This window comes from Chelonia mydas, chromosome 6 (genome assembly GCF_015237465.2).
Source record: "Chelonia mydas isolate rCheMyd1 chromosome 6, rCheMyd1.pri.v2, whole genome shotgun sequence".
NCBI classification, from domain to species: domain Eukaryota; kingdom Metazoa; phylum Chordata; order Testudines; family Cheloniidae; genus Chelonia; species Chelonia mydas.
The window spans coordinates 2,174,641-2,197,794 of record NC_051246.2 but is presented as its reverse complement, the minus strand read 5'-3'; the positions used below and the strand labels follow the sequence as shown (position 1 = coordinate 2,197,794).

The window sequence follows — 23,154 nt, the reverse complement described above, 5'->3', positions numbered from 1 at the left end:
TTGGGTGAAATCTTATTTTCTTGGACTCCAGGGTGGAAGAATTTCACTAGCCTGAAGGGCGGCTCCAATCCTTGAGACCCATAGCACCAAACCCTGTTTTTCCCCAGGCAACTCCTGTTGGTGTTTAAAAGAGATAAGTTTTTAAGAGCAGGTCTGAAAATGGGGGTGTTTTTCCTGCAGAAAACTTGGAGTGTCCAGCAAACCCCCCAAATATCTCTTGTGTGGAAAGGCCACACCACCACTCCTCTCCCCAAGAGATAAGACCCTGCTGCTGCATCAGGGGGATTGTAGCTCGGGCTCCTCATTCTCCTCTGTGGGCTGGTCTCATGGGAGGTGCAGTACAAGCTGCAACACCAACCCACAGAGGAGAATGAGAGGTTAGGGCAACCAAACTACATCTCCCACCAAGCGCCATGGTATCCTTTCCTGGTGAGGGTGCAGTGCATCAAAGCTGCAGGGCACCATGGGAGGTGTAGACTGACCTGAGTGCTGGGGGTAGAGAGGAGATTCAGGCATCTTGTGAACCACATTTCCCACAATGCACCAGCATCTCCTCTCCTGGTGATTGTATCGTGGCCCTGGTGCATCATGGGAGGCATCTGCAGTGGCGGGGAAGGGGGCAGGACAAGGTGGATTCAGGGGCTCTGTTTGCTGGCCCCTCTGGGGAGTGGGGCGTAACCATGGCACAGCGTGCTCCAGCCATGCCCCCCAGCCCACCCCCTATGCTGCGGCCGGCAGCACGGACCTTTCCACCCGGCGTCACGGGGCCTCTGGGGAGCTGGGAATCGGGCCGGCTGAGCAGAACTTCTGCCCTGGCTCCTTCGGTCTGATCTGACAGCCGGGCAGCGTCCCAGCACAACCCTCACCGAGCCCTCCACGTCCGAGTCACGCCGCCTTCCCCCGCAGCCGGGCAGGACCCAGGGTAGACAGACCCTTTGACATCGTCTGTCAAGTTCTCTTGGGCGTCAGCCTCAGATGGGCTGCGATAGGAGCTACGTGAGGAGAATCGGATGCAGGGAGCTTCTCTGCCTGGGGGGAGTAGACCGGCCCAGCTAGGACAGAATAACTACTCCACAATAGCCACTCCACAACAGCTGCACAGCAGAGACTGTTCCAGAGTCCCACCCAGCCCCCACCCCCAAAGGAGAGCTGAGATTCACCTGCCTCCTGGAAATCAATAAAAAAACCCGAAATCCCACCAGACCTGCGAGAGCCTTTGTCACTGATGCTCTTTTGGGCATGCGCCTCAGGCTGAGCCCGCCTGGGACAGGGGTTTCCAAAGTCCTCGGCTCCAGGAAAGTGCCACAACGGCAAAGTGCAGGTCGGGGCAAGGAAGGGAGCCGAGGCTGGGCTGCTGCGGGGATCGAATTGAAAAGTGGTGGCACCAGCAGCCCCAAGCTGCTACCACACGGGATAGCGATGTCGCTTTGTTCCATGAGGTTGCTGCGGTGGAAGCTGCAGCCCCTAGGTGGAGTTGGGGCCCCATAAACTGCGGCTCACCCCAGCCTTGTCCTCCCGGCACAGATGGCCATCACCTTCCACAACCAGAGAGTCCTGGACAGGGCCAGCGCAGACCATGCTGTGTTTCTGAGGGAGAAGGTGAGTCCAGGGGTGTCGCTGTGCCCCCAGCCAGGGGAACCCCAGGGAAACATCCCAGCCAACCCCGTGGGTTACGGGCTTTGTGGCAGGAGAGGAGACCTTGTCACAGAGTCCCTGGGCGATGCTCTGGAACTGCTCCTATGAAGCCAGGCAGGACTCTGGGGAAGTCTCGTCTCTGTGAGCAGCCTGTCTGCAGGACACACAGCTCACGCAGCTTCCACCTTCCTGGGTCTGACCTCGGAGCATTCAGCCTCCTCTGCCCCTCCGTGTGCTTCCCACAGTGAGTCTGTGCAGGCAGGGCTCCTGGGGAAGCCAGAGGGTCCTGCACCCCAACTCCGCAGTCAGACGTGACTCTCAGCCAGCCAGTAAAACAGAGGTTTATTAGACGACAGGAACATGGTTTAACACAGAGCTTGTAGGTACAGAGAACAGGAACCCTCAGCTGGGTCCATTTTTGGGGGCAGTGAGCCAGACAACCACGTCTGCCCTTCACTCCTCATCCCCAGCCAGCCTCAGACTGAAACTCCCTCCAGCCCCTCCTCCTCTGGGCTTTGTCCGGTTCCCGGGCCAGGAGGTCACCGGATTCCTTTGTTCTCCAACCCTTTAGCTCTCACCTTGCAGGGGGGAAGGGCCAAGGCCATCAGTTGCCAGGAAACAGGGTGTCGGCTATTTTCTGTGTTCAGACCCCTGCACACATCTGCCCTCTAGGGCTCTGCAAGGATCATACACCCTAATCCCACCCCCTAGATACTTAAGAACTGCATAGGGGAAACTGAGGCACCCCCACAATATTCAGAGGAAACATTAAGAACAGTCCCACTTCGTCACATCTCTCCCCCCTTCGAGATCGAACTGAGTGGGGTCACTTTAGCCGGTGACCTGGGGAAGTTCGAAGCCACCAACGTTCCCATGGATGCCCCAGCATGTCTCCCATTCCTTGGTAGGAGTTACACCAGGCCCTTCCAGTGTCACGCCCTCCCTTAGGTCGGGGGTGGTCGATAGCACTCACAGGCCTCATGCAGGAAGGTTTCTGCGGCCTGTGCCCTTTGGCCACCCCCAAAACCCCAGGGGGTCAAACTGGGATTGGGTCTTCTCCCCAACAAGCTGGCCAAACACAGCCACTTGGTTATAGGACTGTTTAACTTTCTTAACAGCTTTCACTTCATCTGAGACCTTCTCAAAGCTTTCCACACTGGATCTTTCAACAGGAAAGTCAGTGGATCCATTCACAACAGAAAATTTCTGGCTGTTAGGAACTGAAACTTTCTTGATTAAATCACTTTCACACCCTTCAGTTGCAGGAAACTGCTTGCAAAGACTCCATGAGGATTCCTTTCCCTAGGGCTTTTCTATGCAACAATTCACCCATCACAGAAATTCTGCCCTTACCCTCTTCACCTAGGGCTTGCTCTAGAGGAACACTTTCCTGGGCAACAACAGACTCTTTCTGGGTCTCCCTTACATCCAGAATTACCTCTGGCCCATCCGGCGGATTCCTACACAATCCCCTTTCAGGCAAACTTACTGACTCCCTAGATAAAAGGTCAGAAGCATTCTCCTTCCCTTGCCACACACAAGTTCAGGAATCTTTTCCTTCTTGCTACGGGTTTCCACACCCTCAGTAGGTAACACAATCAAATCACTTTTCTGCTCTCCTTGTGCCCTGGCTAGGATCTCACCCTGATTGGACAGAGTTGCGACACCCTTTCCCAACAACTCACTAGCAACAGGCAAAATACAAGCACCAGAATTATCTGGTCTCTGGGATTTTACATAGATCCTAACTGGATGCGACCTAGTTACAGGGCCATTCTCCTGAGCAGACACAAACTTAGGACCCTTCCCTTCCTGGGCTTTAGCTGAATCCAGAACCAGCTCTGAGACAACTGCACTACCCTCAACCATCACAGGCTGAAAGGCCCCTTCTGTCTGCTCCACAGACAAAGAAGAGCCGGACACACTTTCTCCTTACCAGACCCACAGCTTGGGATCTCATTCCCCTTGTCCCGGCACACAAGGCTGGTCACAGACAACTGCTTGGAGATCAGGGTAGCTCCCTCCATAGGCAAGTCAATACCCCTGACAGACACAGGCACGTTTCCTTCCCTGTCCCAATTCTCCACCCAGCTAACAGATAAGGTCCAGGGACACTCATCTTCCACTCTCCTCGCCTTCCCGCACTGCTGACCACACAAAGCCAACAGCTCACAAGGCTGCCTAGGCTCATCCAGACTTTCCTTACCAAGCACCTTGCCACTCCCCACAGATCCCCTGCCCTGCCTGTGTCTCCCCCCACTCAGCTGGGGTCTCAGCTCCCCCTGTGCTCCGCGCTGCCCTTGCTGTCCCCGTGGGGGTAGGCAGCGAGCTCGCTGCTTTCCTCACTGCATCAGAGCCAGGGTGAGCCCCCTCTCCGGTGTGCACGGGGTTGGGGAGCATCTCTCTGTCCCACCCAGCCCCAGGGGTCTGGTTACAGGCAGGCAGGTAGCCTGATCCTAGCAGCTCCTCCCCGCTGCCAGCCAGGTCATCTACATTTTCACTGACCATTTCCCTCTCCGCCGATTGGTTCCCTGGATTCAAATTCAAACCCTCGGCTGTTACAGGAGCAGGGCCTGGATCCTGTCCCAAAGAGACACAGTCGTCCCCCAACAGGACCTCACAGCTGATATCCTGGAAAACCCCAACAACCAGCCAGCCCCACCCCTTCTGTGTCTGCACAGGGATCTGGGCCATAGGCAGAGTGAGGGGCTTCGTCCCTGGGACCCTCACCCAGCTCACACAGCCCCTCAGCATCTGAGGCTGCATCACCCGGGGCCTGACAACCATTCTCTCTGTCCCAGGATCTCGCTACCCCAGGAATGTCTCCCCATTGACCATCACCTTCTGCTCCCACTGGGGGTCCGAGGGGCCAGACCCCAGGAAACTCCACACAGTCGTATAGGTTGGGGTCAGGAGTGGGAGCCTGTCCACCTCCCCACCCATCTGGCTGACGGAGTCTGTGGCCTTGGGACCCAGCAAGGGAGCTAGACACCGGGGCTTTTCCGCAGGGTCCCCCTGCTTCAAATCTCCAGCCTGCTCAAAGGCAGTGAGGTGGGCATCCACATCCCCCCCTCCTTAACCAGGGGCAGCAATTTAGTCTCGAGGTTCCCTGCGGAACTGGCCCCCCGGGGTCTATCCCCACTCACCCCTGGGAGATCCCCTAGGCCTCTCTGCTCCCCCACCGCCAGTTCATGCTGCTGCTGCTTCTGCAGCTCTTTCTTGGACTCTCGCTTTCTCTCACAGTCCTCTTGCTCTCTCGGACTCAGCTCCAATCCCATCCGTCTCCGATCCCCCAATGGGGAACCCGATCGTGAAGACCCCCGTCTGGTGGGGGACAGGAGTCTTGGGGATGCCTGGCTCCCACTCCAGCTGCTCCCAGATCCTTCTATAGCCCCAGTTGGGGTCAGGAATCTGTTCCTTAGAGCGGTCATCCTCCTCCAGCTGCACGATGAACTGCGCCTTGGTGAACTTTCCAATGTGTAACCCTCTCTTTCTGCACAGGATTACAATGTCCTTCTTAAGGAGATGGTGACAGGCCATCACTCTGCTCTTCCCAAGTTGTTGTGGACTCACAGGCCTGTGTGCTCTCAGCTCCCCAGGGTTTCCACGGAGAACCCATAGTGTGCCAGCGCTTCTCGAGGTCACCCCCTCTTTGCCAGGGTCGAGTTGCACACTCCTCCGCCCCTGAGACTGCTCCCCGCAGTCCCCAGGGGGACCCCATTACTGCACAGTCCTTCTCGCTGGTCACAAACTCCCAGGGGTTAACCGCCCCCCGAAACCGTCTCTCTCTGAATCTTCAGCATGCCTGGTCCCCGTCAATCTCCCTTCGTTTTACTGCTCCCCAGTCACTTACTGCAGGAAGCGCCATCCATGGGGTGCAGTACATCCCACCTCTGCCACCAGTTGACACGGAGTCCCTGGGCGATGCTCTGGAACTGCTCCCTATGAAGCCAGTCAGGACTCTGGGGAAGTCTCCTTTCTGTGAGCAGCCTGTCTGCGGGAGACAGAGCTCACACCTTCCTGGGTCTGACCTTCTAGCATTCAGCCTCCTCTGCCCCTCCGTGCGCTTCCCACAGCGAGTCCGCCCAGGCGGGGTCCCGGGGAAGCCAGAGGGTCCTGCATCCCAACTCCACAGTCAGACGTGACTCTCAGCCAGCCAGTAAAACAGAGGTTTATTAGACGACAGGAACATGGTCTAACACAGAGCTTGTAGGTGCAGAGAACAGGACCCCTCAGCTGGGTCCATTTTGAGGGGGGCAGTGAGCCAGACAACCACGTCTGCACTTCACTCCAGGTCCCCAGCCAGCCCCAAACTGAAACTCCCTCCAGCCCCCTCATCCTCTGGGCTTTGTGCCTTTACCGGCCCAGGAGGTCACCGGATTCCTTTGTTCTCCAACCCTTTAGCTCTCACCTTGCAGGGGGGAAGGGCCCAGGCCATCAGTTGCCAGGAAACAGGGTGTCGGCCATTCTCTGTGTCCAGACCCCTGCACACACCTGCCCTCTAGGGCTCTGCAGTGATCATACACCCTTACCCCACCCCCGAGATACTTAAGAACTGTATAGGGGAAACTGAGGCACCCCCACACTATTCAGAGGAAACGTTAAGAACAGTTACACTTTGTCACAGACCTCATATCCGCTTTCAGGGGGCTGCGGAGATGGGAGACTGCAACCCTGGCAGAAGAGTGGCCTGGATCTCGGTCAGGAGGGTGGAAGAAGTTGCTGTGCTGTAGCCAGAGGGTCTATTGGTGAGACGGGGTCACGCACCCGCCCCTTCTAACCTCTCGCACCCCACTATTCTCCCCTCCTCTCCGGCTCAACGCAGGACGGCCTGTCCCGGCGCATGGACGACTGTCTGACGGTGGATCCGAGCGCAATGGCGCAGCAGTTGGTGGAGCAGCGCAGGTCACTGCTGGAGCGGTGCCGGGAGGAGCTGCAGGAGCCGGAGGAGACCCTGCTGACGGCGCTAGGGGCGGAGCTGACTCGGGAGGCCGAGACCTTCCTGGAGACCTACCGAAGGCGCTATCAGTGTCACACCACCAACCAGAGAGCCCTGGCCAGGGCCCGCGTAGCCCACGTTGAGTTTCTGCAGGAGAAGGTGAGTCCAGGGGTGTCGCTGTGCCCCCAGCCAGGGGAACCCCAAAGAAACATCCCAGCCAACCCCGTGGGTTACAGGCTTTGTGACAGGAGAGGAGACCTCATATCCGCTTTCAGGGGGCTGCGGGGATGGGAGACTGCAACCCCGGCACTCAGTGGCCTGGATCTCGGTCATGAGGGTGGAGGAAGTTGCTGTGCTGTAGCCAGAGGGTCTATTGGTGAGACGGGGTCACACACCCACCCCTTCTAGCCCCTTGCACCCCACTATTCTCCCCTCCTCTCCGGCTCAACGCAGGACGGCCTGTCCCTGCGCATGTTCGACTGTCTGATGGTGGATCCGAGGGCAATGGCACAGCAGTTTGCGGAGCAGCGCAGGTCACTGCTGGAGCGGTGCCGGGAGGAGCTGCAGGAGCCGGAGGAGACCCTGCTGACGGCGCTAGGGGCGGAGCTGACTCGGGAGGCCGAGACCTTCCTGGAGACCTACCGAAGGCGCTATCAGTGTCACACCACCAACCAGAGAGCCCTGGCCAGGGCCCGCGTAGCCCACGTTGAGTTTCTGCAGGAGAAGGTGAATCTGGGGCGGGAGGTCTGTGCCTCCCACCAGGGGAACCTCAGGGTACCATCCCGGGCAGCCCCCCAGGCTATCGGCTTTGGGGATGAGGTGGGAGTTCAGATTTCCAGCTCCCAGGGTGGCTGAAGAGATGAGAGACTCCAATCCCAAACCTTGCGGGGGGGGGGGGGGGGCAACTCAGTTTTGGGGCTCTGGGCAGCACCTGGCATGATGGCAGCCCTGATCTCAGTCCAGAGAACTGTGCCTCACCCAGCATAATGGGGGCCCAGTCTCAGTCATGGGGTGAGGGGTGTGCAGCACCTCGCACACCTGGGGCCCCGATCTCACTTGGGGGGTTGGTCTGTGTAGCAGCTGGCATGACGGGGGGGGGTCCAATTTGAGTTGTGGGATCCTGGCACGATGGCAGCCCTGATCTCAGTTGGAGGGTGTTTGTACAACAAGGGCCCCCATCTTGGTCGGGGTCTGTCACGGAGTCCCTGGTCGATGCTCTGGAACTCCTCCCCACGGAGCCAGGCAGGACTCTGGGGAAGTCTCCTCTCTGTGAGCAGCCTGTCTGCAGGACACACAGCTCACCCGGCTTCCACCTTCCTGGGTCTGACCTCGGAGCATTCAGCATCCTCTGCCCCTCCGTGCGCTTCCCACAGCGAGTCCGCCCAGGCGGGGTCCTGGGAAAGCCAGAGGGTCCTGCCCCCCAACTCCGCAGTCAGATGTGACTCTCAGCCAGCCAGTGAAACAAAAGGTTTATTAGACGACAGGAACATGGTCTAAAACAGAGCTTGTAGGTGCAGAGAACAGGACCCCTCAGCTGGGTCCATTTTGAGGGGGGCAGTGAGCCAGACAACCACGTCTGCACTTCACTCCAGGTCCCCAGCCAGCCCCAAACTGAAACTCCCTCCAGCCCCCTCCTCCTCTGGGCTTTGTCCCTTTACCAGCCCAGGAGGTCACCGGATTCCTTTGTTCTCCAACCCTGTAGCTCTCACCTTGCAGGGGGGAAGGGCTGAGGCCATCAGTGGCCAGGAAACAGGGTGTTGGCCACTCTCTGTGTCAAGACCGCTGCACACACTTGCCCTGTAGGGCTCTGCAATGATCATACACCCTTATCCCACCCCCTAGATACTTAAGAACTGCCTAAGGGAAACTGAGGCACCCCCACACTATTCAGAGGAAACGTTAAGAACAGTCCCACTTTGTCACAGACCTCATATCCACTTTCAGGGGGCTGCGGAGATGGGAGACTGCAACCCCGGCACAGCAGTGGCCTGGATCTCTGTCAGGAGGGTGGAGGAAGTTGCTGTGCTGTAGCCAGAGGGTCTATTGGTGAGATGGGGTCACGCACCCGCCCCTTCTAGCCCTTTGCACCCCACTATTCTCCCCTCCTCTCCGACTCAACGCAGGACGGCCTGTCCCGGCGCATGGTCGACTGTCTGACGGTGGATCCGAGCGCAATGGCGCAGCAGTTGGTGGAGAAGTGCAGGTCACTGCTGGGGCGGTGCCGGGAGGAGCTGCAGGAGCCGGAGGAGACCCTGCTGACGGCGCTAGGGGCGGAGCTGACTCGGGAGGCCGAGACCTTCCTGGAGACCTACCGAAGGCGCTATCTGTGTCACACCATGCAGAGAGCCCTGGACAGGGCCCGCGCAGACCACGCTGAGTTTCTGAAGGAGAAGGTGAATCTGGGGAGGGAGGCCTGTGCCTCCCACCAGGGGAACCTCAGGGAACCATCCTGGGCAGCCCCTGAGGCTATCGGCTTTGGGGATGAGGTGGGAGTTCACATTTCCAGCTCCCAGGGTGGCTGAAGTGATGAGAGACTCCAATCCCAAACCTTGCGGGGGGGCCCAACTCAGTTTTGGGGGCTCTGGGCAGCACCTGGCATGATGGCAGCCCTGATCTCAGTCCAGAGAACTGAGCCTCACCCGGCATAATGGGGGCCCAGTCTCAGTCATGGGGTGAGGGGTGTGCAGCACCTCGCACACCTGGGGCCCCGATCTCACTTGGGGGGTTGGTCTCTGTAGCAGCTGGCATGACAGGGGGGGGGTCCAATTTGAGTTGTGGGATCCTGGCACGATGGCAGCCCTGATCTCAGTTGGAGGGTGTTTGTACAACAAGGGCCCCCATCTTGGTCGGGGTCTGTCACGGAGTCCCTGGTCGATGCTCTGGAACTCCTCCCCACGGAGCCAGGCAGGACTCGGGGGAAGTCTCCTCTCTGTGAGCAGCCTGTCTGCAGGACACACAGCTCAGCCAGCTTCCCCCTTCCTGGGTCTGACCTCGGAGCATTCAGCATCCTCTGCCCCTCCCTGAGCTTCCCACAGCGAGTCCGCCCATGCGGGGTCCTGGGAAAGCCAGAGGGTCCTGCCCCCGAACTCCACAGTCAGATGTGACTGTCAGCCAGCCAGTAAAACAAAAGGTTTATTAGACGACAGGAACATGGTCTAAAACAGAGCTTGTAGGTGCAGAGAACAGGACCCCTCAGCCAGGTCCATTTTGGCGGGCAGTGAGCCAGACAACCACATCTGCACTTCACTCCAGGTCCCCAGCCAGCCCCAAACTGAAACTCCCTCCAGCCCCCTCCTCCTCTGGGCTTTGTCCCTTTACCGGCCCAGGAGGTCAACGGATTCCTTTGTTCTCCAACCCTTTAGCTCTCACCTTGCAGGGGGGAAGGGCTGAGGCCACCAGTGGCCAGGAAACAGGGTGTTGGCCACTCTCTGTGTCCAGACCCCTGCACACACCTGCCATCTAGGGCTCTGCAATGATCATACACCCTTATCCCACCCCCTAGATACTTAAGAACTGCATAGGGGAAACTGAGGAACCCCCACACCATTCAGAGGAAACATTAAAAACAGTCGCACTTCATCACAGGGTCTAAGCAGGACTTGCCACGTCTAATACTCTTGGCTCTCCCTTCTACTGCAGGACACCGACTCCAGGAACCCACTTAAATGCCTGAAGGTGAGGCCAGGCAAGATGGCCGAGCAGTTCACAGAGTGGCGTGGGGACTTGCTGGGGCGGTGCTGGACAGACATGCTGCTGAGGGAAGAGGCCCTGGGGATGGAGCTGGAGGTGGAGCTGAGGCAGAATAAAGATGCCCTGCTGACGGAGCTGGAGGAGGAGCTGATGCAGGAGGCCGAGACCTTCCTGGAGACCTACAGGAAGCGCTTCAAGATATTTGCCATTTCAGCAGGCATTGCCGTGGGGGGGGTGGTCCTGGCACCGGTGGGTGGAGGTGCTGCTGCGGGAATTGCCGCTGGTGCCATTGCTGCTGAAGCTGCAGCGCTCGGCATAGCTGAGGCGGTGGTCATTGGTCTTGGGACGGGTGCCGTGGCTGGGGCATGCGTGGGTGGGGGCGTGGGATGGGGAGTTGGTAAGAAGATGGCTCAGAAGGATAAGAACCGGGCCGAGGGCATCGCCGGCCAAGGGGAGGAGGAGGACAGCACTGAGGAGCTGTCTGATATGGCCCCCCTGATCTGAACAGCGCCCCCCCCAACTCAATCTGGCGGCGATGAATGCGGTGACAGGGTTGTAGCGTGGCCCAGACATGTCAACCACAAACCACTCCACAGCGGGGCAGCCGTCGCCCACAGATTCTAAGAAGGGACTTTGGTCCAACCCGCTCCTGAAAACCTCCAATGACTGTGTGACACCCAGGCCCATCGGTACCTGCTGGCAGCGGGTTCAGTGCCCTGTGTCAGAAACTCCTAACAGGCCGGACCAAACTCGCTGCACCTAACACACCGCTGTCATGGTATTTAGCCACAAATAGTGTCTTGTAATGCATCGAATGCATCCCAGGAGCACACGGTATTGATATCTGTGTGAAATGTAGGCCCTGTCATGAGGTGAGGAGCTACGCGTACATGTGCATATGGAAAACACGTTTTCAAGTCTGAATAAAGGCAGGGTCAGCAGAGAAGTTTCTGCCAGATGTAGGACGTACATTTGTCAGTCCACCTCGGTTGACGTCAATTAAACTTTGTAAGCCAGCCTCATGCATGCGCCATGGACATACGAAGGTAACAGAAAGCTATGGGGTCATCATGCTGGAGAATAAACCACGGCGGGAGGGGAACGTGCTCCTGACTTTCAGGCCAAACAAACTTTTTGTGGGCAGAAGGAGAAGGTGAATGGATGCCCCTGTATCCTTCACCGCTGAAGCAAAGGGGTAGCGATTCGGCAAGAGGGGGCCAGCGGTGCTGGTCCGAGATGCAAGGAGCTTGGTTTAGGTGAGGTAACCTACTTTAGCCTGTTCCATTTGGACTCAAGGAAGCACGTTACACTTTTGCTGTATGTGCCACCCTTCTGGCAGCGGCATCGGCAGCTACCAGGGCCAGGTCGAGGTCGAGCCCTTCCTCTCTCTGCCCCCAGTCGTCTAGGAACCTGTAACCATGCCGGGCACCTTTGCCAGGCAAGTCTCCACCCACTCACCATTGCAGAAGTTTGAAGAAATGAACTTTGCTGGGGGCAGCAAAGGGAAGGGAAGGGCCGGGTTGAACTGGGGACGTATTTAATGCCTTCCACCACAGTGTACCTCAGGGAGCATCAGCCACAGTCCCAACAGTTGGACCCTGAATGCAGTTTGTTCTGCCCCCACCCTCAGCTCATGGCTCCCCAACTTCTTTGCTCACAGTTTGAGTTTCTGGGAGTTCAGGAAAATCAGGGCCTCTGGCCCATGAGCAGCTCTGGAGGTCTATCACCTGTCCAGCAATCACGGTTCCAGCAGCTAGGACAGGGAGGCCTCACGGGAGTCGCTAGGCTGCCATGGATGGCTGCCGTGAACTCTTCTGCTCCCGCTGTAGTACGCCCCATGGCTCTCCCATGGCGGTTTCCCCACCAAACCCTGTTGGGCTATGGCTGAATCCAGCTGCTGCTTTGCTCTGCCGTTCAGTCTACTTGTCCCGAGCCGGACAACTGGCCTTTGTGGTGAGCTCTGCCTAGCCAAGGCAATTCCAGCTCTTCGCTCAACTCTTCTAGATGCAAGGGGGTTGCGGGTTTTTATGTACCAGCCATGTCTCTACCACCCAAAGAGTTATTCCCGCCAAGGCTGTGAAGCCCCTCCATCTTTGCCCCCCATCTCCGTCCAGGGCTCTTACCCCACCTTGGCCAACATCCACGTCATCAGAGTGAGCCCACACCTGGTTCTTGTCCAGGTGGGTTGCCCGCAGGGTAAGCTCAAAAATATGGACCCCAAGTACAAACCTTAGTCCCGGTATACCCCAATGTCCCTCACCAGTGCTGAGGGTCCAGGCCCCGGCCAAGGGTCCAGGGAACCTGCCCAGGGCTCCACCCTTGCGCCAACTGTCCCCTCCAAAAATATTTCAAGGGAGACGAACCAAGATTCCTCACCCACATCCAGGGCATCCACTGACCAAAGCCAGAGCCTGAAATAAAAACTGAGGTGGGAGCAACCAGCCCATCACTCTCTGCAGAGAGAGATGCAGAGAGCGAGGGAGGCAGGGAAAACATCAGAGACAAATGGGTCTGCGCTCGAGTCTGTTCTCCAGGGTGAGCTACACCAGCAGAGCTGTGGTGGGGAAAGGAGGAGCCCAGGGCTGGGCTAGCAGGGCCTGGGGGTTGGGTTTGAGGGGCACTGGCAGAGCTAAGATCCATGGCTGAGGGTATCTCAGCAGCAGGACAGTCCGAGATCTGCCAGGAGGAGGAGCAGGGCTGGCTCTGGCTGTCAGAACTGCCAGGCTCGGTGCCCAGATCTGCTCCAGTGACGTTCCGTCAATCCCCTCTCCCTGCCTGTGGCTAATGCCTGGCCGGGGCGGTGTGCTCTGGCCGGCTGCGCTCTGTCCAGGAGCCCCGGGGCCCTGTGAGATGGGAGAGAGATTCAGGATGCCCAAGGCAGCCCGCCTGCAATAAGAACAGGAGCAACGGCAGCTGGCATTTCTGAGACTCCCTGGTGGGTCGGGTGTGTCCAGCAGGCTGAGCTCAGTAACCGCTGTATCATTCCCATTACAGTTTGGGGTGCTGTCCTCCCGGGCCCCCAGGCAACCCAAAACCCCACCAGCAGTGGGTACAGCAGGAAGTGCCTTCTCCTTGGCACTCACCAGAGAATTGGCGTGGCCAACTCACAGCAGCCCAATGGAAACTTACCCAGCCATGGGGGGCTCGGTCTGAGAGCAGGCCAAGGGCACGACTCCACCCCACAAGAGGTAATGGGGATGATGCCTGAAGGGCTGCACTGAGGGTGCACCCAGCCCTGTACCCCACATGTCCAGGGGAGGTTACCAGGTGGGGAACCCCATGGGGAAATCCCTCTTCCGCCTTCTTTTGACGGTTGCCAACCACGTCCCTGGCTGAGCAGCTGGCACCAGCAGCTCCCCTCGCTCCATAAAGGGCTTTGGGATCTTCCAGGGCAAAAGGTTCCAGAAAGGCCATGAAATGTACAAGTTCCCAAGGATATGATGCTGGACATGTCAGCCAGGATACTGGGGGGCAAGTTCCTGTGAGGTGAATGACCAGGCCATGAGAGATCAGCTGGGATCCACCTTTGGGAAGAGCTAGAGTAAAGTGCCAGGCCCCTCTGGTGAGTGGAAACCCAGAGCTGTCCCTCCCACTCCCAGCCAGTGAAAGGAAGGGCAGGCTGTGTGTGTCTGCTAATGCCATGTAATGGGACGCACCCAGAGACAGTGTCAGAGGAGCAGTGAGAGCCCTGTAACCATGACACATGGCAAAACAAAGTCGTTCCCCCTCCTAGCCTCATTCTCAGCAACTGTTGACCCATTTTAGAGAAACTTTCCCCAAAACTTTTGGATGGAGGCAGACATCTGGCCTGGAAATTTCAGCCGCAGCGGTTACAGTTTGGCAAAGTTACAGGCAACTGAAACCAAGGTCTTAAAATAGGAAGTGTCAGGCAGCCTTGGATAGTGGCATCTCTACCATCCTCACCTATAAAGAGATAAAGATAAAGCATATAGAGCTCGAGACAGAGCTTATAGGGTAACCGGAGACAGGGATTGTAGAGAGCGGACATGGTTGGATAGCTGGACAGACCTTAGTCCATAGATAGCTCTAACTAGTTGGCTAGGTGTTTATACCACACCCATCCTCACGCTGCCTTGCTAGGCCATTCCAGCTCTCAATGGTGGCTGGTTTCTTCTTAGCTATGTGGAGGGCAGGATTTGAATTCAAGGTGATCTTGACACATTAGAGAATTGGTCTGAAATGAAAGACATGAAATTCCATAAAGACGCAGGCCAAGTTTCGCACTTAGGAAGGAAAAACCAAAGGCAGGGCTACAGACTTGGGTATAACTGGCTAGGTGGTCGTACGGCTGGAAAGGATCAGGAGCTACAGTGGATGACAAATTGAATATGGATCAAGAATGTGATTCAGTTGCCAAAAAAAACCCGTATTGTCCTTCTGTCAGTTTTTCCTAACTTTCTCGTGCTAACGTCCCCCACCACCTAAGCATTTTTGTCTGGGGCTAGTGTGGATCAGCTCCTCGAAACCACCAGCCTCCACCCTCACAAGCACTGCCTGCCTGGGCCCCGCAGGCCTCGGCCTGTGTGCACCAGTTAGTGACAGGCAGCCACTGACCCCCTGTGTTCTCTGAGTGTCCCCCTGGAGCATCCAGCTCCTATCCACTGGACACGCACAGAACTACCAGGTGTGCTGTCCCACAGGGACTGTCATAAATATCAAGGGAAGGGTAAACACCTTTAAAATCCCTCCTAGCCAGAGGAAAAAGCCTTTCACCTGTAAAGGGTTAAGAAGCTGGGATAAACTTGCTGGCAACTGACAACAATGACCAATGAGGAGACAAGATACTTTCAAAGCTGGAGTGGGGGAGAAACAAAGGCTCTTTCTGTCTGTGTGATGCTTTTGCCGGGGACAGAACAGGAATGGAGTCTTAGAACTTAGTAAGTAATCTAGCTAGATATGCGTTAGATTCTGATTTCTTTAAATGGCTGAGAAAATAAGCTGTGCTGAATGGATTGGATATTCCTGTTTTTGTGTCTTTTTGTAACTTAAGGTTTTGCCTAGAGGGATTCTCTATCTTTTGAATCTGATTACGCTGTAAGGTATTTACCATCCTGATTTTACAGAGGTGATTCTTCTACTTTTTCTTCAATTAAAATTCTTCTTTTAAGAGCCTGATTGCTTTTTTCATTGTTCTTAAGATCCAGGGGTTTGGGTCTGTGTTCACCTATGTAAATTGGTGAGGATTTTTATCAAGCCTTCCCCAGGAAAGGGAGTGTAGGGTTTGGGGAGGATTTTGGGGGGAAAGACGTTTCCAAGCGGGCTCTTTCCCTGTTATATATCCGTTAGACACTTGGTGGTGGCAGCAAAAAAGTGCAAGAGCAAAAGGTAAAATAGTTTGTACCATGAGGAAATTTTAACCTAAGCTGGTAAAAATAAGCTTAAGGGGTTTTCATGCAGGTCCCCACATCTGTACCCTAGAGTTCAGAGTGGGGAAGGAACCTTGACATGGTGGCAGAGAGGTGGGATTAACTTGAAATCATTTTGAGATCAATTTGAGATCTTTTGAACCAGAAGAACAGATTTGAAAAGGATTTTTTTTTCCTTTGGGCTGTTGGAAACCAGGTTTTAAACTGAAAGCAGTTACAGTTGTTGGCTTTTTCGTTTTTTTTTTTTTTTTTTTTTTTTTTTTTGTCTCTGCTTGGGGGCCAGAGTAGAGACAAAAGGGAATTGTCTTTTGTGAGCTGGAATTTTCTCTACCTAAAAGAAGGGTAGTTAACCTCCTGCAGGGAAATTCATTAGTCTTCACAGACCTGAAGAAGGTTTTTTTTTTTACCTAAGAGCAACTAGAGGGATTTTCTGTCTATTTGCCTGGAGACAAAGGTGTTAGGATTTTTCTGTAGGCTGACAATCACTATCAGAGAATATAGGTATCATATTACAGCACAGCAAAATTTTACAAGCCAAGGTTTTTTTGTTTGTTTGTTTTATTTCTATCTCTTGGGTGTAAAGTTAGTTAAAAACAGAGAGCCAAAGATGGCAGAAACCAAGACACAACACAAATTGGAGTTAATCGGACTGAAGGTAGTGAAAGAGGCAGAAAAAGCCCTAGAAGCTGCCCACAGGAGAGCTATGGAGGTAAAGGACAAAGAAATGGAGGCAAAGGACAAAGATATGGAGGCAGCGAAAGAGGCAGAAAAAAACCAAGAGGCTGCCCACAGGAGAGCTATGGAGGCAAGGGACAAAGAACTGGAGGAGAAGGAAAAAGAGAGGAAGAATGTGGAGGAAGAGAAGGCAAAAGAGAGGTAGCATACACTGGAGATGGAGAAGGCAAAGGCTCAGCAGAATATACCAACAAACCCTAGCAATCCTTCTCCAGGTACCACTTCCCATCCCAGAAAGTTCCCCACTTACAAGGCAGGCAATGATACAGAGGCCTTCTTAGAAAACTTCAAAAGGGCCTGCCTTGGGTACAGCATCTCTACAGACCAATACAATGTAGAGCTGAGGCTGCAGCTCAGTGGAGCCTTAGCTGAGGTGGTGGCTGAAATGCCTAAGGAACACATGAACAAGTATGAACTGTTTAAAACCAAAGCAAGAGTCAGAATGGAGCTAACACCCGAGCATTCCCATCGATGGTTCAGAGCCCTAAGGTGGAAACCAGACTTGTCATTTACCCGACATGCCTACCACATTGTGAAACATTGGGATGCCTGGATATCAGGAGCAAGTGTTAAATCTCCAGAAGATTTGCCCTTCCTAATGCAAATAGCGCAGTTCTTAGAGGGTGTTCCTGAGGAAATAGAAAGATACATCCTAGATGGGAAGCCCAGAACTGTAATCGAGGCAGGGGAGATTGGAGCTGTCGAGGTTCCTTCCCCACTCTGAACTCTAGGGTACAGATGTGGGGACCTGCATGAAAACCTCCTAAGCTTACCTTTATCAGCTTAGGTTACAACTTCCCCAAGGTACAAATTAATTTTACCCTTTGCCCTTGCATTTCCACTGCCACCACCAAACTTTATCTGGGTTTACTGGGAAATGTAGTTTGGACACGTCTTTCCCCCAAAAATCCTCCCAACCCTTGCACCCCACTTTCTGGGGAAGGTTTGGTAAAAATCCTCACCAATTTGCATAGGTGACCACAGACCCAAACCCTTGGATCTTAGAACAATGAAAAAGCATTCAGTTTTCTTACAAGAAGACTTTTAATAGAAGTAAAGGAATCACCTCTGTAAAATCAGGATGGTAGATACCTTACAGGGTAATTAGATTCAAAAGATAGAGAATCCCTCTAGGCAAAACCTTAAGTTACAAAAAAGACACACAGACAGGAATAGTCATTCTATTCAGCATAGTTCTTTTCTCAGCCATTTAAAAAATCATAATCTAACACATACCTAGCTAGATTACTTACTAAAAGTTCTAAGATTCCATTCCTGTTCTATCCCTGGCCAAAGCAGCATACAGACAGACACAGACCCTTTGTTTCTCCCCCTCCTCCCAGGTTTTGAAAGTATCTTGTCTCCTCATTGGTCATTTTGGTCAGGTGCCAGCGAGGTTACCTTTAGCTTCTTAACCATTTACAGGTAAAAGGATTTTTCCTCTGGCCAGGAGGGATTTCAAAGGGGTTTACACTTCCCTTTATATTTATGACACGCCCCCCCAAATCTCAGCTAGGGTGAAACGCTGGCTGGGATTTCTTGCTGGAGCTCTAGGAAAAACAGAGTTAATAAGAAACATGCACCTCTAAATATACTACCAAGTACATAAAGACTAACAATATTTTCCACATCTCAAGAACGATTTTAACCAGTTGATTCTGGGAAACTTTCACGGGAGAGTGCATTCGCCACTTTGTTAGAAGCTCCTGAGATGTGTTGGATGTCTAAGCCAAAATCTTCGAGAGCTAAACTCCACTGAATAAGTTTTTTGTTATTTCCCATGGCGATATGAAGCCACTGTAGCGCAGCATGGTCAGTTTGCAGGTGGAAACGCCATCCCCAAACATATGGGCGTAGCTTTTCAAGGGCATAGACAATGGTGTAACATTCTTTTTCACTGACTGACCAGTTGCTTTCCCTCTCAGACAGTTTTTTGCTGAGAAACACTACGGGGTGGAATTCTTGATCAGGTCCTTTCTGCATTAAAACTGCTCCCACACCACGCTCGGATGCATTTGTGCTTACTAGGAACGGGTTGTCAAACTCTGGGGCCCTTAGTATAGGGTCAGACATGAGTGTTGCTTTAAGGTGGTTAAAGGCCTTCTGACACTCTTCAGTCCACTGAACAGCATTTGGTTGTTTCTTTTTGGTTAGCTCTGTCAGTGGGGCGGCGATTTGGCTGTATTGCGGTATGAATCGTCTGTAATAACCGGCCAAGCCTAAGAAGGATTGAACCTGTTTCTTTGACTTTGGGACAGGCCAATTTTGGATAGCATCCACTTTGGCCTGTAGGGGGCTGATAGTTCCTTGACCCACCTGGTGTCCAAGGTAAGTCACTCTGTTTAGGCCTATTTGACATTCTTAGCCTTAACAGTTAGTCCTGCCTCCCTTATGCGCTCAAAGATTTTTTGTAGATGTTCCAGGTGTTCTGCCCAGGAATCCGAAAATATGGTCACATCGTCAAGGTAGGCAACTGCATATTCTCCCAATCCCGCTAGGAGACCATCTACAAGTCTTTGGAAGGTGGCGGGTGCATTTTGCAGACCGAAAGGGAGGACATTAAATTCATACAGCCCGACATGTGTGGTGAAGGCTGACCTTTCCTTGGCGGATTCATCTAGCGGTACCTGTCAGTGCCCCCTGGTTAAGTCCAAGGTAGAGATGAACTGGGCCCATCCCAGTTTCTCTAATAGTTCATCTGTGCGTGGCATTGGATAGTTGTCTGGGTGAGTTACAGCATATAGCTTACGGTAGTCCATGCAAAAATGTATCTCCCCATCTGGTTTGGGAACTAGAACCACTGGAGATGCCCATGCATTTACAGAGGGGCAGATTGCACCCATCTGTAACATATCCTGGATCTCCCATTCTATAGCAGTTTTAGCTTGAGGAGACATGCGGTAAGGTTGGACTTTATTTGGGTGAGCATTACCTGTGTCAATGGAGTGGTATGCCCGTTCAGTCAGTCCTGGGGTGCTGAGAATGCCGGCGCGTAGCTAGTCCACAGATCCTTGATCTGCTGTCGCTGCATAGGCCCAAGGGTCATGGAGAGGTTCACCTCTTCCACACCACCAGCACTTTTCCCTTCGTAGTAGACACTTTCAGGCCACTCAGCGTCATCTCCTCCCTGGGCTGTAAACTGACAAACCTTGAATTCTCTGGAATAAAAGGGCTTTAGAGAATTAATATGGTACACCTTAGGCTTTCGGTTGGAGGTGAGGAATGCTATGAGATAATTAACAGCTCCCAGGTTCTCCTGAACTGTGAATGGCACTTCCCATGATGCTTCCATTTTATGCACCTGGAGCGCCTTTAAGACCATGACCTGGTCTCCTACTTTGAAGGAATGCTCTCTGGCATGTTTATCATACCAGGCATTTTGCTCTTTTTGAGCATCCTGTAAGTTTTCTTTAGAAAGGGCTAAAGAGGTTCAGAGGGTGTTTTGTAGGTTGGTTACAAAGTCCAGAATGTTAGTTCCTGGAGAAGGTGTAAATCTCTCCCATTGCTGCTTCACCAACTGTAATGACCCCTGAACCTCATGGCCATATACAAGTTCAAATGGGAAAAACCCTAAACTGGGATGTGGTACAGCTCTGTAGGCAAAGAGCAACTGCTGCAACACTAGGTCCCAATCATTGGCGTGCTCATTTATGAATTTACGTATCATGGCCCCCAAAGTTCCATTAAACTTCTCCACCAGGCCATTTGTTTGATGATGGTAACGAGTGGCAACCAAGTGATTTACCCCATGAGCTTCCCAAAGGTTTTCCATAATTCCTGCCAGCAAATTAGTCCCTGCATCTGTGAGGATGTCGGAGGGCCAACCTACCCTGGCAAAAATGTCTGCTAGTGCCTGGCATGCACTTTTAGCCCTGGTGTTGCTTAGAGCTACTGCTTCCGGCCATCGGGTGGCAAAATCCATGAAAGTCAGTATGTACTGCTTTCCTCTGGGTGTCTTTTTCAGAAAAGGACCCAGAATATCCACAGCTACTCACTGAAATGGAACTTCAATGATGGGGAGTGTCTGGAGAGGGGCTTTGACCTGGTCTTGCGGTTTTCCCACTCTTTGGCATACTTCACAAGACCGGACATAGGTAGAAACATCCTTGCCCATTCCCTCCCAGTGGAATGACCCCCCCAAACGGTTTTTGGTCCTGTTCACCCCAGCATGGCCACTAGGATGATCGTGGGCTAAGCTCAAGAGCTTGGCCCAGCATTCAGTTGGAACTACCAACTGTCTCTGAGGATGCCAGTCTTCCTGGTGTCCACCAGAAAGAGTTTCCTTGTATAAAAGTCCTTTTTCTACAACAAACCTGGATCAATTAGAAGATCCGAGAGGCAGTGGGTTGCTCCATGCCACCGTCCAAGCTCTCTGGAGGCTTTCATCTGCTTCCTTTTTGGTCTGGAACTGTTCCCTTGATTCTGGAGACATCAGTTCCGCATTGGATTGTGGACCTATGCTTGGTCCCTCTGGAAGTGATGTAGGGGATGGGGCTGTTTCCGTTGACTGTGAACCACTCTCCCCTGGGACACTATGTTGGGGTTCAGGCTCCAGCTGAGCCTCTTGTGTAGGGTTATGGGCTGCTGCCGTTTCAGGTTTGGTGGGGCCCTGTGGTGTTGAGGTTGCAAGTACTGGATTCAGTGCTGGCAATGGGTCTGGTGCTGGTTGTTCCACTGGTTCTGGTTCTGGGACTGGTTCCATCTGGGTCTCTGGGACTGGATCCTCTACTGCTGTTGCAGACATTGACCTGGGGGTGTGTGCCTCCAGCTGAAATTTTGGAGAAAGTTTCCACTAAAATAGGCCAGGAGTTGCCAACAATAAGGCTAGGAGAGGGAAAGACTTTGTTTTCCCAAGTGTCATGGTTTCCCTTTCGCTGCTGCTCTGACACCATCTCTGGGTGCACCCTGGCACCTGCCATTCGTAGCACAGACAAACACACAGCCTGCCCTTCCTTTCACTTCCTGGGAGGGACAGCTCTGGGTTTCCACTCACCAGAGGGGCCTGGGACGTTGCTCTAGCAATTTGCACAGGTGGATCTCAGCTAATCCCTCATGGCCTGGTCATGCACCTCCCTGGGAAGCTATCCCCAGTATCCTGGCTGTCACACCCAGGATCACATCCCTGGGAACCTGCCCATTCAAAGGTCTTTCTGAGACCTTTTGTCATGGAAGATTGCAAAGCTCTTCATGGAGCGAGGGGAGCTGCTGATGCCAGCAGGTCAGGCAGGGACATGGTGGGCAAGCATCAGGAGAAGGAGGAAGAAGGATTCCTCCATGGGGTTCCCCACCTGGTAGCCTCCCTTGGACATATGGGGTACAGGGCTAGCTGCACCCCAGTGCATCCCTGCAGGCTTTGTCCCCATTACCTCTGGGGTGGAGTCGTGCCCTTGGCCTGCTCTCACACCGAGCCCCCCATGGATATACAGTTGTATACTAGCAGAACCAATGGGGTTAGCACATGCTGTCTTGCCCTTCAGGAGTCTGTAACCAGCAGTATCCAGTGACCAAACAACTGAAGCATTGTTTATTTAGCTGCAGAAATGTAGCATAAGAGACAATGTTGTTAAAACAACAGCCTATTGCATTTCTGTCTACCTAGATTCCTACCATCCCCTGATGTTAGCCCAGGAACGTCTGGCTTCTCCAGCAGCCTCCTGTGCGTGAGTCCAGTTGCCTCCCATTGCTCCCCCACCCGCCCCAAGAGTGGGGCCCCATTTAACCCCTTCTGGGGTCCTTTCTTCTTCTGAATTCACAGGCACTGGCCATTCCCAATTAAAACAATTTTGTAGGTTGGAGGGAGACCAGAATGAGAACTGAAGCTAATAATTCTGGCTTTGATAACCAAAGCTAATAACTCTCCCTTTATCATTGGAGCTGGCGGAAGCTTCTGGGCCCAAACTCCCCTTCTTACCCCCCCACCCCAGTGAAAAAGTAGATCGAGAGACAACAAAACAGGTTGAAATTTTTTTGTTAGTTTTGCCACTTGTTCATTTGGGGAACAAACAAATAACAGCCAAAATTCCAAAAATCCCATGTTGACATTTTCAAAATGGAACATTACCATTTTTCCAGTTCCAAATGATGTTCAGTTTTTAAATTTACTTCCATTTTTTAAAATTAAAAATTAAAGAAAAAAATAAAAACAAAACCCCCCTGCTTGAAACTGAAAAAAAAAACCCTTTAATTTCAGCTCAAACAAAACTTTTCATTTGATCCTAAATGGAATTTTTTCGACTTCTCAATCTGCCAATTTTTTTTTCAATTTTTCAGAACAACCAGATGTCACAGAGTGTGGGGGAGTCAGGGCCCTGCACCCCCAAATTCCTGTGATTCACTGTGACTCTCAGCCAGCCAGGAAAACAAATGGTTTATTAGACAACAGGAACACAGTCTAAAACAGAGCTTGTAGGTCCAGAAAACAGGACCCCACAGTCAGGTCCAAATTAGGGTGGGGTGGGAAGCCCAGACCCAGGTTCTGGGCCTTCCCCCATCTCCCCAGCCAGCTCCAAACTGAAACTGCCTCCAGCAGTCTCCCCCAGACACACACCCTAGCTGCCCCACCAGCCTTTGTCCAGTTTCCAGGCAGAAGGTGTCACCTGGCCCCAACCCCCTCCTGGGCTCAGGTTATATGCTGGCCATCAAGTATCAGCCCTCAGTGAAGTCACACCCTTATATCCCGAAAAACATCTAGTATTAATGCAGACAGTAAACTAGTAAAAAGAACAGGAGGACTTGTGGTACCATAGAGATTAACAAATTTATTAGAGC

The 23,154-nt window shown here is 53.4% G+C and overlaps 1 protein-coding gene across 6 annotated transcripts in view; it reads left to right on the top strand.

The window, feature by feature from the left end:
• Window positions 1–23,154, top strand: part of LOC114018628 (RING finger protein 112) — a 135,082-nt gene that overhangs the window by 7,803 nt on the left and 104,125 nt on the right. For 3 of the 6 annotated variants that reach the window (XM_037898717.2, XM_043549666.1, XM_037898718.2), the window contains exons 11-15: window positions 1,525–1,599; window positions 6,461–6,733; window positions 7,028–7,300; window positions 8,698–8,967; window positions 10,214–11,207. In XM_037898717.2, coding sequence (XP_037754645.1) covers window positions 1,525–1,599; window positions 6,461–6,733; window positions 7,028–7,300; window positions 8,698–8,967; window positions 10,214–10,768 — 1,446 coding nt within the window. In that variant the 3' untranslated portion in view covers window positions 10,769–11,207. Of the gene's footprint in view, window positions 1–1,524; window positions 1,600–6,460; window positions 6,734–7,027; window positions 7,301–8,697; window positions 8,968–10,213; window positions 11,208–23,154 lie in introns of those variants that run through there. The other 3 variants (XM_043549663.1, XM_043549665.1, XM_043549664.1) reach the window with 1 other exon arrangement.